This window comes from Astyanax mexicanus, chromosome 4 (genome assembly GCF_023375975.1).
Source record: "Astyanax mexicanus isolate ESR-SI-001 chromosome 4, AstMex3_surface, whole genome shotgun sequence".
In the NCBI taxonomy this organism is placed as follows: domain Eukaryota; kingdom Metazoa; phylum Chordata; class Actinopteri; order Characiformes; family Acestrorhamphidae; genus Astyanax; species Astyanax mexicanus.
This window is the reverse complement of record NC_064411.1, coordinates 15,424,445-15,436,963: the sequence shown is the minus strand read 5'-3', so window position 1 is coordinate 15,436,963 and position 12,519 is coordinate 15,424,445. Positions and strand designations below refer to the sequence as shown.

At 37.1% G+C, this 12,519-nt stretch overlaps 2 protein-coding genes across 3 annotated transcripts in view; both read left to right on the top strand.

Moving 5' to 3' along the window:
* LOC125801430 (zinc finger protein 239-like) overlaps nucleotides 1-12,519 on the top strand; it is a 269,977-nt gene that overhangs the window by 127,570 nt on the left and 129,888 nt on the right. The window lies entirely within an intron of this gene.
* LOC125801149 (uncharacterized) lies at nucleotides 332-8,129 on the top strand. Its single transcript, XM_049477352.1, has 9 exons — nucleotides 332-612; nucleotides 3,201-3,461; nucleotides 3,677-3,724; nucleotides 3,923-4,104; nucleotides 4,257-4,353; nucleotides 5,007-5,354; nucleotides 5,466-5,616; nucleotides 5,966-6,093; nucleotides 7,170-8,129. Exons 1-9 carry the CDS (start codon nucleotides 484-486, stop codon nucleotides 7,500-7,502), a joined length of 1,677 nt encoding a protein of 558 aa, XP_049333309.1. The 5' UTR covers nucleotides 332-483; the 3' UTR covers nucleotides 7,503-8,129.

The following is a 12,519-nucleotide window of genomic DNA, read 5'->3' as shown; positions in this document are numbered from 1 at the left end:
ACTACTTCTCTGGGATTTTTCTTTAATTTTACAAAGTAGAACAAAGTATTTCACTAAAATAGGAAAGAAAACATACCCCTATATTTCCATTTTCTACAAATGTTTTTTTATTCAGTAAATGTACTAGCATTCCTAGCATATGCTGGACTGATGCTGGAGTTACACACAGATCTTGTTTAAAAGGATTATAAATGCAGTTTAAAAGCTTTAATAATTATCTCTGCAGTGATAAAATAGTTGTAGTTGTGCTGCTTTGAGGAAATTAGTGCAATTTTATTCTATAAAATATCACACATTTAAACATTTTTAAATGTTTGATACACTCTCATAAAAGATGTGTTAAAAGTTAACACAAAAAATGTGTTGTCACATACTTAACACAGTTTGTGTTGATATTAGCACAACATGTGTTAAGAAGCTCAAAATCTTAACACATATTGTGTACTGGACAAGTTAACACAACTGTGTGTTATTTCAGTCTACATGGCGGGAATTTGCCCTTGCGCTTCTGCCCTGGTGAACCTGTGCAAAGCAGGTTTGAGCTTTCCCGCCGCATTTGACAAAGGACTTGCAATGGAGGCTGCTTCTCTTGGGATGCACTACGACCCCTTGGTAAGTAATCATTAATATATTATATTAATGTGCTTCATCGAACTGTAAAGTGTCAGGATAAACCTGGAATGTAAATAATCCACTAACTCAGTTGCGTTTTTAACAGCATTTCCGATCAAATTTATCTTTGTTCAGCTGGCATAACATTACTGAGGTAACCTGACATTAACGTTAGCTAAGTTAGGCAAAAGGCAGACGTCTAATGTGGTTATGACATTTATATTTTTAGCCTAACTACAGTAATGTTATCGAACACGACGTAAAGAAAAATAATTGGCAAACATCGCTGCTCGTTTAAACTTAGCATTAAACTAGTGAAATCGTTAACATTTATGCCAAGTATCTGTTAGCATTAACGTAGGCTAACCGCCACTTTGATAATGTTAAAGGTGCATTAATTAGAGCAGGTGCAGTGTCTTTTTTTTATTTGAGTGAACAACTACTCATTTACCCGCAGGTACTAACGTTAGTGCTTAGTTTTTCATGGTTTTTAAACATCATTTGACAGAGGTTTTCTTGACAAAAAGGCAAATTCTTGATCATTTTACAGCCACGCTATTTTCATTATGCATTTATGTTCAATTAACACAAAATTTAAAAATAATAATAATAATAATAATAATAATAATAAACATACCTGTACACAGCAAATTCACCTGAGTTAAAAATCTGGTGTTGGTGAAATATGTGAGAGTAGAGAGTCAATCTGACTATTGCAAGAGTAAATCCAACTCTGGATAGAGTCGTATAGGTTTCTTTTCACTCCCAGTAGAAAAACAAGTGGTGTAAAAACAGTGTTAAACATGCTCTCCTTAAAATGAACTCTGAGTGTTAACACAAATATTACTCAATTCTAGGACTTAGGTTAACTCCCAGAGTGTTACCCTCATTGACTAACCGCACCCACAGTTTTTTTTTTAAACTTATGGAAGCCATTTTACAGAACACACAAACGCAGCGGGGAAAAAGCAACAACAGGTAGAGCGGAGAAGGCCATTTTATTGTTTTCCCATGTAACGTTACATATAAGCTAACAAACATTCAAATTAACCAGTATAGGTTACAAATTACATTGGTAAGTGCTGTAACAGGTTAACAGGTCACTTTTGTAGGTTAATTAGGTTACTGTAGTGTATGGTGTTGAAGTAAAGACCAGGCGTTGTACTTGGTGAACTTAGGTCTGTCGTGTGCTTTGTAGGTTAAAGCTATTAATGAACATTTAAGTACTTCTTAGCTACCACTTGAACTTAATGTAAAAATAAGCTAGCGAGGAAACTCGGGGTGTGGAGCGGGGCTGGGGGTGGTAGCTAGTGCTGTTAGCGGGCTAAATGCTAGCGAGGAAACTCGGGGTGTGGAGCGGGGCTGGGGCTAGTAGTTAGCGGTATTAGCGGCTAAATGCTAGCGAGGGAACAGGGCTGGGGCTAGTAATTTAGCTGTGTTAGTGTGCTAAATGCTAGGGAGGGAACTGTGTGTGAAGCAGGGCTGGTAGCTAGCTGTGTTAGTGGACTAAATGCTAGCGATGGAACAGGGCTGGTAGTTAGCGGTGTTAGCGTGCTAAATGCTAGTGAGGGAACTTGTGGTGTGGAATAGGGCTGGGGCTGGTAGTTAGCTGGGTTACCGTGCATTCACACCGAACGCGACGCGAGCGACAAAGCAGCCGGCTTGAAATCGCTGCTCTGATTTTCAGTTCCTACTGAAGATTTGTTCTGCTCGCTAAATAGAAGAGTCTGATTCTCACTGAGTCCGGTTTCCCGGTTTTGTATGATGTGTCCCTGTTTGCGTACAGAGACCTTAATAAAAGGAATGATGCCTGGAAAAAGGAGTCAGAAATTGTTGAGGTAGTCAAAAAAGCTGAAGTAGTTTACAGCATTTTAATGGTCTTATTAATCCAGAACGTAAGTGTGTTTAGTCAGATTAAACTTTTGTTAGTTTCAGTGCTGATAGATCTTTTAGAGTATGAACGATGTTGTGTGTGTTTCAGGAGTATTTAAATGCTTTGAAATGATGGTTAATCAAGCGGTTTTATTATTTGCATTGTAATCGTTTTTACTACAAATATTGGAAAATTAGTGTACATCTTTATATATATTTTCCAAGCCAAATAAATAAAATAAATGGCAGGTCAGTTTGCTTAGTTGCATAGGTTATACTTTTTTTATGCATAAGACATTTTAAATAACGTTAAACGTTTGTACGAGTGTATAAAGTTTGATAGTGTGTATATTCTGTATACTTGCTGTCTGAGTGCCTGTTTTTGGAAACGCCCACCAGCGACAGCTCGTTCTGTGTAGACACGCCCCTAAGCGACTCATCGCCTGCTGCACCAGCGACACGGAGCGATTTAATCGCGTTCGGTGTGGACGTACAGTTAGTGTGCTAAATGCTACCAAGGGAACTCGGGGTGTGGAACGGGGGTGGGGCTGGTAGTTATCTGTATTGGCGGGCTGAATGCTAGCGAGGGAACTATGGGTGTGCCTAATAGCCCTAATGGGTAGCCAAGGCCGTCACCCAATACAGTGTGTCTCTATTGTCTGTAGGTTGTGTTGGTTATTCAAATTATCTAATTGTAGCTTTCCCTTTTCCTATAGAACACACAAGACAGCCCACCCACCAGCAACAAAGTTCTTGTCACAGTAATCAGAAATGACATAGAGGTGTCAAAAAGAGTCCTCAATGTGACTGGGACAGCTGATCTCATAGAACAAACTCTATCCCAGCAAAGAGACAGTGTATTCCACCGGCTGTTAAAATACAATCCAGAGTTCAACGACTACATTGATGATGATGATGAGCCCCTGAAGCACCTGGATAGATACCAAATCATCTTGATGGAGGCTAAACAAAATGAGGTACTCTTTGCTACTCAAATCTCGTGTCACTGTTTTCTTTGTGGGATGTAATGGTATGGAATTAAGCATTTTGCACATTTCACAACTTACTTTTGGTGCGACTCATGGAACTACATTGAATGTCCAGTACCTTATTTTGATTGTGAGTATTACGAGTAACAGTCACACAATCTTAACAATTAGCATTCCAGTAATGACAGTTTTTTCTTTCAAAGGCTGAACCATTGAATGCAGGTGAAGATCGTCAAAGTGGGCTATTGGAGGTATTTACAGCATCTATTGATTACAAATTGATACAATGGTAGAATGTAGGGCTGGGGCATATGAGGGGGAAAGTCTGATCACAATAAGTGTTTTTTGTATTAGCCCGTTGGTGCATATTCAAATGTGTATTTATTTATTCTGTGTTCTATTATGTATTAGGGGCCATAATGCATTATGTGCTTTATCTGCTTTCACAGAAAGAGTCTCTAAGACAAACTGATAGCGTGCACAGCTTTGATGCTCCAGGTTTGGTGGCACTAATCAAGAACAAAGCCCCATCTGTTCTCGCTGAATATGAAAAAACTGGAACACTCTCTCTCACATCCCGAAAACTCCTTGTAAGAACAGGTGTCAGCAGTCTGGTTGAGCGACGGGGATTGTGAGTTTATTTCACATCATATCTACATCATTCAAGTGCATGTGCTCAAAATTTTTTTTCCATTGATGAGCTCTGTTTGTATGTTGTCACTCATGCTGCCACTGCCTAAACCTATCTGATGTATTCATTACAATCCTTTATTTCGATTACAGTTACCCCTCCAGTGCTGACAAGCTGATGTTGGCTAAAAGCATGATTGCAGTCTTCCCATCACTCATGATCAAGATACAAGAAGAGAACAAAGGATTTGTAAGTGTTATCAGTTTTTTTTCAGTAGATATAAAGTAACTTTGGGAATCATACTGATTGTTAATCAGTATAAATATCTGGGGTCCATTATTGATGATAAACTCAATGACAGACTTTTAAAAGTAATACTGAAATGCTATACAAGAAAGGGCAGCAGCACCTATAATGCCTCAGGAAACTGGTTAGGTTCCATGAGGACAAATCTGTAAGACTTTGTTTTATTGATCTTTTATTGAATCCATACTGATGGTCTCTGCCATCTGCTGGTACTCCTTTCTTAATGTTAAGAATGCCTTATCCAAGGTTATCAAAACTGGTACTCAACAGAAAAGCATAACTGTACTGTATGAAGAACAGGTTATTAGGAAGGCTGATTCTATTCTGGAAAACTACACCCATCCCCTCCACAGGGAATTCCAGTTTCTACCCTCTGGTTCCTGTTTTAAACACATATTAGCCAAGACCAAAATATATAAGCACTTATTCATACCCTCTGCTATTCAGTTGTTAAACTCCCATGCATTGTGTTTTTAAGGTGTCTTATACTGCAGATTTCTTACCTTATTTATTTACCCCCTCCCCTTTTTAGTTGTTTTTAAATGCTTTTATATATGTTCTGTGTTTTTTTTATGTTTTTTTTTTTTATGTTCCAGGAGCACTTATATGACCCAGTGTCCCACTGTGGATTCATTGAGATGAAACTGAGGAACCTGCGGAGAAGCCTTCATGATGATCAGAGACGCTATTGCAAACGTAGGAGGTCCAGTGAGGGTTCTGCGGGAGCGGTAACATTACAAGTAATTGCAGAAGGAGAAGACGAATCTACGCAAGATTGGATAACGGCCACCAAAAGGATGAGACCATCTCCCGAGAACCTTGCATCCATCAAAATGGGCATGGAGAAAACTTTCAACAACCGAAGGCTCTGGATCACAACTCAGTCACCAACCATAGAGGAGATTTTTCATCAGTACCCTCGCTTTGTAGATCTGCCATATTTGGTAAGCTTTCAGCACGTTGTACTGTAGTAATTGTAGCAATATTGATGCCCATGGCCTTAGAAAACCTAATCAGTATTTGAACATGAGCTAATATGAGTTCCAACTTCTCAGTTTGATGCAGAGTTTGCAAAAATATTTCCGGGCAAAGAAAATCAATTTCTTCGGAAATGGGAAGGACATATTGTTCCCAAACTCCTGAAAGTGGCCAGACTGGAAAATGAAAATGATCCTGATGTTCTGTCAGCTGGTGAGGAGAGTGATGGTAAGTTCAGTTAGCCTCCTGATAGAATATGAATCTATCATTTGTATTGAATGGCCAGTAGGCTTTTGCCATATTTTTTTAAAACCTCGTGTTCCTAAGGTTATTCCTAGACCCTCATGAACATGGTATATCAAATTATGCAATTTTGTGTCATATTCCCACTAGGGACAATAATATTAAAAATGACAAAAATGTTTTGAGTCTAAATTCAAGTTATTTATATTTACCTTTCTAGACACACTGAAGGTCAGAGTACATAGGATAAAAACAGCAAAAGGTTAAAAACTGATTTTGGGCACAGCTTTCTCAATAACTAACTGTATGTCTGCCAATTTCTCCCTCTTCACAGAGTCACGTTGTCTCAGAGCTCTTAAGTCACTCACCAGTTTTCTACCTCCGACTGCAACTGGGAGGAACAAAGGCTGGTCCAAGTGCAGTGTGAAATCAGCCTTGTCATATATCCTAGAGGTGAAACAGGTAAACTGCTGACAAACAAGGAACAACTCTTTGAAGTACCTTTGCTGTTATACTGCAGTAGGGCTGGGCGATATGGAAAAAAACATATATCACGATATGTATTACTTTATATCACGATAACAATATATATTACGATATACCACAATTACGTAAGTTATTCTCTTTATTGTGTCATGTCACAAAACCACAGTTCTTTAAAATGAATCATTATTTTTTCTTTTTACAGTTATGTGAACTAAGAGCATGCCTAGAGACAACCAGAAATTATATTAAAATATGTTAAATTGTATATTAGCTGTAATAATGAATAAAATTAGTTTATCACAATATAAATGATAGAGGGAAAAAGGGCACGATAGACACTTTTCTTTCTCTATAGCGATATATATCATCATATCGCCCAGCCCTACGCAGTATGTTGCAGCCAGAAGGCTCCAGCTGGCTGCACCCATTTTCCTCAGATTTTGTCCAATGGTATTACACTATTGAGGCTGTTTACGTCTCTTAAACCCACATTTTTCTCCACAGATACCCTCAAGTGGCTAACAAAAAATATATCCAACAGTTTATATACATCATGCACATGCGCAGTACGGCACGACCTGTAATAAGTTGATATTTAAAACATGGTGGCGTGTATGATGTAAATAAACTGTTGGATATATTTTTTATTAGCCACCTGAGGGTATCTGTGGAGAAAAATGTGGGTTTGAGAGACATTAACAGCCTCAATAGTGTAAGTACCATCTGCCTCCATTCATATCTACCGAGGTGATGCGGTCACAGTCAGAATCAGGTCAGAGCTTCCACTAAACAGGAGCGAATAAACCGAAAATCTTCAGAAACTTTAGTTTAAAAAAATGGAATCTATGTATTTTAGTCTTCCTGTGGTCTGAATGTTAAATGGATTCATTCATAATTATGTGTATCAACAAATAAATTACTATGTGCACAGTAGTTGTCAGGACAAAACCAGTATAAGTACTGATGGATGTGTCAGAATGAATAACTATTTACATGTTAAAATACTTAATTTCATTTCCAAAATAACAGTTGATATATTTTTATCTTCCCAGACTGGAACAAGTATCCCCAGCCTCTACCAAGAACAAACAGCAGGAGCAGCGGAAGTGCAACAACCAAAGCTTGTGTGTCTGGGAGATCCATGTTCAGCAGCACAATATATTATTGTGGCAAAGCATGACAAAGTTGCCATCCCTTTACAGGACGAAGGACTGACATGTGCCCTGGACAAGCTGTTCAAAATGTTGTGGGTCTGTAATGTAGCCTATCCTGTCCAACTTAACTCTGTGTATTCTTTTATTGAGCATGTTTATGACTTGCCCATCTCAGGACCAAAGAGATCAAAAGTTTTGGAGTTGATTGCCAAGCTCCGTGCACTAGGATAGATTAAACATGTACACGTGTCCCAAGTGCAAAAAGTCAATTTCAAACAGTGTAAGGACTCTGATCAGACATCTTAGGCAAGTTCACGCAGTTTCAGATGCACAGGAATATACAATTGTATGTAGTCAAAACCATTGTCAGAGAACATATCATAATTTCAATTCATATGCCAGACATCTCAATAGAGAACACAATCCAGTTGCAAACCCACAACATCTTGAACAAGTTGATCTAAGTGATGTGTTGGAGGATGTTTCTGTGCCATCTTGCAGTCATGCCATGGACACTTCTGAAACTACTTTGGATGCTGATTTGGACACTTCTAGGGATCTTCAATTTTCAAACCACCGTGAGTGTGCCGCATCATTTGTTGCTAAAATGTACTCCTCATCAAATGCCACCTTGACTGATGTACAGAAAAGCATTACATGCACCAAGGAACTACTGGACAAGACATTGGACTCTTTAAAAGAGAAAACTGCATCTGTTATTAACAGCTACTCTATATCAAATGATGATGATGCTGTACAGTCTTTAATGCAAGATTTTGAAAATGCACGAAATATGTTTTCAGAGGTCGATACTCCCTACAAAATGTGCAAATATTTTTCTGAAAAACACTCCCTTGTCAAGCCAACAGAAATTTTCTTAGGACACAGAGGTGACACTGCTAGAAAGCAGGGAAAATTTTCTCAAGTACTAGCTGCAGACACTTTCCAGTACATTTCAATTATTGATACCATAAAGTTCCTCTTTGGAAGTGAAAAAATGCAGAAACTCTATAAGCAATCGACAAAAAGTGTTGATGGTAAAATGCGAGATTATTGCGATGGCACACATTTTGCGAATCATACGTTATACAACAGGTATCCCAATGCTCTACAAATCCAAATGTATTTTGATGACTTGGAAACGACCAATCCTTTGGGGTCAAAAACAAAAGTTCACAAAATGGGAGCTGTTTACTTTTGTTTAAGAAACTTGCCTGTGGAATTGAACTCCTCCCTTGCAAACATCCACCTCTGTCTACTCTTTAATTCTATCGACCGGGAAACCTATGGCTTTGACAAAATATTAGCACCTTTTTTAGATGACATTCGAAGACTTGAAACGGATGGGATAGAGGTTGTAATTGAGGGTCAGATTTCTGTGCTTCATGGTACTATCTGCCTTTTGACCGCTGATAATCTGGCTTGCCATTCACTTGGTGGGTTTTTAGAGAGCTTTTCAGCTAACAGATTTTGCCATTTTTGTCTAACTGACAAACAAACTGCCCAGTGTGTGTTTGATGATGATCACCAGGAGTTTCGTGACAAAGTAAACTATGAAGAGCATGTCTTGCAAAATACTCCAAGTTTAACAGGAATAAAAACATATTCCTGTTTAAACTCACTAAATTACTTTCATGTTACTGAAAATATTTGTGTGGATGTTATGCACGACATTTTGGAGGGTGTTGCTTTAGTTGAAGTAAAACTGATGTTAAAACATTACATTTATGAAGACAAGTTGTTCACTTTGGACCAGTTCAATGACAGATTAGAAAGCTTTGACTATGGTGTTGCAAATGAAAAAAACAAACCAAGTGTTATTCTTAATTTAAGAACATCAGATAATCCCATAAAACAAACAGCAAGTCAGATGTGGTGTCTCTTGCTCTTTTTACCTTTTCTGATTGGAGATTTTGTCAGTGAACATGATCAACATTGGAAATTGTTTCTTCTCCTCAGAGAAATATGTAGTATTGTATTTTCTCCAGTTGTAAGTGTTGGGCTTAGTGTTTTTTTAAAGCAGTTGGTTATTGACCACCATGATTTGTTCAAGATTCTTTATCCAGACAGACCACTCACCCCAAAACATCATTTTATGACTCATTATTGGCGCATGATGATAAAGTTTGGCCCACTTTTAAAATTATGGTGCATGAGATTCGAGAGCAAGCATGGCTCTCTGAAAAGACATGCTCATGTTGTGTGTAATTTTATAAATATTTCTAAGACATTGGCTTATAAAATGCAGGTACAAAGCATGTACAACTGGAAATTTAGCAATCCCCTCGTCAAAAAAATGACAGTCACAAATGCCTTTGCAGTCATGGTTGGATCATTGAAAAAATGTGATTTGTTAATTCAAAATCTAAATGCACTTGGCCATGATGTCAGTACTTGCAGCATAATACATGTGGCCCACTCTGTCTTTTGTCTTGGTCATACATACAAAACTGGTTCTGTTCTTGTTTTAAACTGTGATATAAGGGGAGAGCGTCTATTTGGAGAGATTGTGCACATGGTTCTGAATTCAGAAAGTGAAGAGATGCTCTGTTTTTTAAGAGTTTTAACTGTTGTTTATTTTGATGAGCACCTGTTTTCATATGTTGTGCAAAGGACCAATGAGTATGAAATGAAAGATGTTAAAGGCTTAGCAGACCCAAGACCACTAGACATAATTTCCTTTTCTAGAAATCAGTTTTTTATAAATCCAAGATACAAATTAATTGTTTAATTATTTTCCTGTGACATCTCTGTATCAGCCTGATTGTTTACCAGTCTTGCCTGTAGTGGTCTTGCAATTAATGATGGTAACGCCTGATGTTCCTGCATGATCTTCTGCTGGTTAGTCCTGGCCTTAATTATTTGCAGTTTGTTTATTTGCATTTGCATGTTAAATAAACGTCACTTTACACAAATTCAGTCTATGCATTTATATATATATATATATATATTTTAGAGCATTTTAACCGTATGATTTCTATTCTAGAAAAAAGTATTAACACATTATGTGTTGTTTTCTAACACATCTGTGTGTCTTTTTAAGGGCAACACATTTTGTGTTGCTTTAACACATCTTTTGTGTTAAAATATTTAACACATAATATGTGTTGTGTTCAAATTAACACAAAATGTGTTGTCCTTAACTAGACACACAGATGTGTTAAAAAACAACACATGATGTGTTATTTTTAACACATCTGTTTTGAGAGTGTACTTTTTATAATAAAAATGTGTTTTTAAGCTTTTATACATTTAAGACTCTGTTGAGTGGCTGAGATTCAGAGCAGATTCTGAACTGAGTTTTTCCTCTATAGAGATTCTCTGATTGCTCCTTGCTCATGTACAACTCCAAAAAATAGCACTTACTAATTGCTATGGAAAGATCAGTGCTGTTGTTAAAGTACCAATTCTGACATTGATTTTAAAAAAAAAAAAACATACTTTAAAATATTATGGTTACATTTTCTTTGCATTTACCTTACTTCGATTTTATCGATTAATTCGAATTTACAGTTAAGGACGGTTTCACCACCGACGCGCCCCTGTGAGCTCCTGTACCACAGGCTTAGCCCCGCCCCTCTCTCCCCTCCCTCCCGCGCGCACACCCCACACCTCCCTCTCTCCCTCCCTCCCGCACGCGCTCCCCACACACCGCACAACACAACACATGACAGCAGAGCTTGTGCCCAGAATTGGTTCGGTTTTGCCGCGTAGGACGTGGATAGACCAAACAGATCCTCACTGTGCGTTTAAAACCGATTGCTTCTAAACGAAGCAGCTCAACAAATTTATCTCTATACCTTAAAACAGAAGCGTGTAGCGGAGTGGGAAAAGAAAAGTATTTCTCCCAGCCGAATGAACGCAGCAGCAGCACACCATCCAAAGTAAAACAAGCATTTATAGAACATTTTATAGAACACTGGCACTTATTTAAAAGATTTGTTTTGCAATTCAAGCCCAATGGGGAAAAGTCTTTGCTTAATAGCATATTAAATTGTGTTTTCTATTTTGTAAGTTTTATCAAAAAGGTCACCATTTTATTTTTTTCTATTTGTTTTTTTTTGAGGGAGGCTTTATTTATTTATTGTTTAAGTTTGAGAGTGCATTGTGTCAGTACCTAAAATATGTTGAAAGCTTTCTAAAAGTTACTGGCTGTTCTCACTGTTTACAATAGTTTTTTTTTTTTTTGTTTCTGGTTGCACTTTAACCACAAAGGGGACATTTAAGTGAAAACTAAATAAATAAACACTAGTTTTTAACCATTTTTATCATCTTTAATTTGCTTTTTAGTAGGGGAAAATTGATTTAAATAGAAAATCTAATTTAAAAAAAAATGTCTAAAGTCTTTCTATTTATGCATTCTGAAAGCTTTCCATAAATTGAAGTCATTCACAGCTCCTCCCTGTAAAATCACTCTCTGACATCACAATGGACCATCCTGATTTCTGTATAGAAGGGTACTTCACACTTGTAAAAGCATTTGAAACTTCATATGCAAATATCAGTTTTTAAACTAATTACTTGTAAAATTAAATGGATTTGTTTAAATTTATTTGTTCATAGAATGATAAAAAAAACTTTTTTTAACTTTTCCAAAATAAGTCCAGCAAGCATTCTCATTCTACTACAAAATATTAGCCAACTTGTACACAAAATGTTGTACATATTAAAGGAAGACCTTACTGATGTTGGAGAATACTTTGTTCAGATTAGATCTGGTTCTGTGTAGAAATATAAGACAAACACCCCTGGTTGCTTGAGTCACTTACTACCCCAACTACCCCAACAAATAACACTAACCAAATTTTACCCAAAGGTCAGGACTATTGTTCTAATGGATCTTTGTTTCAAAGAAAGTGTTGAAAAGAAATGTCACAATTTCTACTTGAACAATAGTTCTGACCTTTGAGTACATTTGATAAGTGGTGTTTGTTGGGGTAGTTTTAATCCTCCTGTTACCTTAAAATTTACTAACACCTTTTATGTTTGGGGTCAATTTCACCCCAGCAATTTCAAACTACAAAAAAATATTATATATTAATAAAATTTTTATGTTATGTCACATTTTTGCCAAGTTTATGTCACATGCTATATTTGTTTGTTGCCTACTTGAATAGCCATTTAAAAAAACAACATTTAGAATGAAAAAGACTTTATGTTATCAAGAATAGTTAAAAGTATTATGTTTGGGGCCAATTTGACCACAGGAAAAAACAAACGAGCTCAGTCACATGGGAGGATTGTAAAG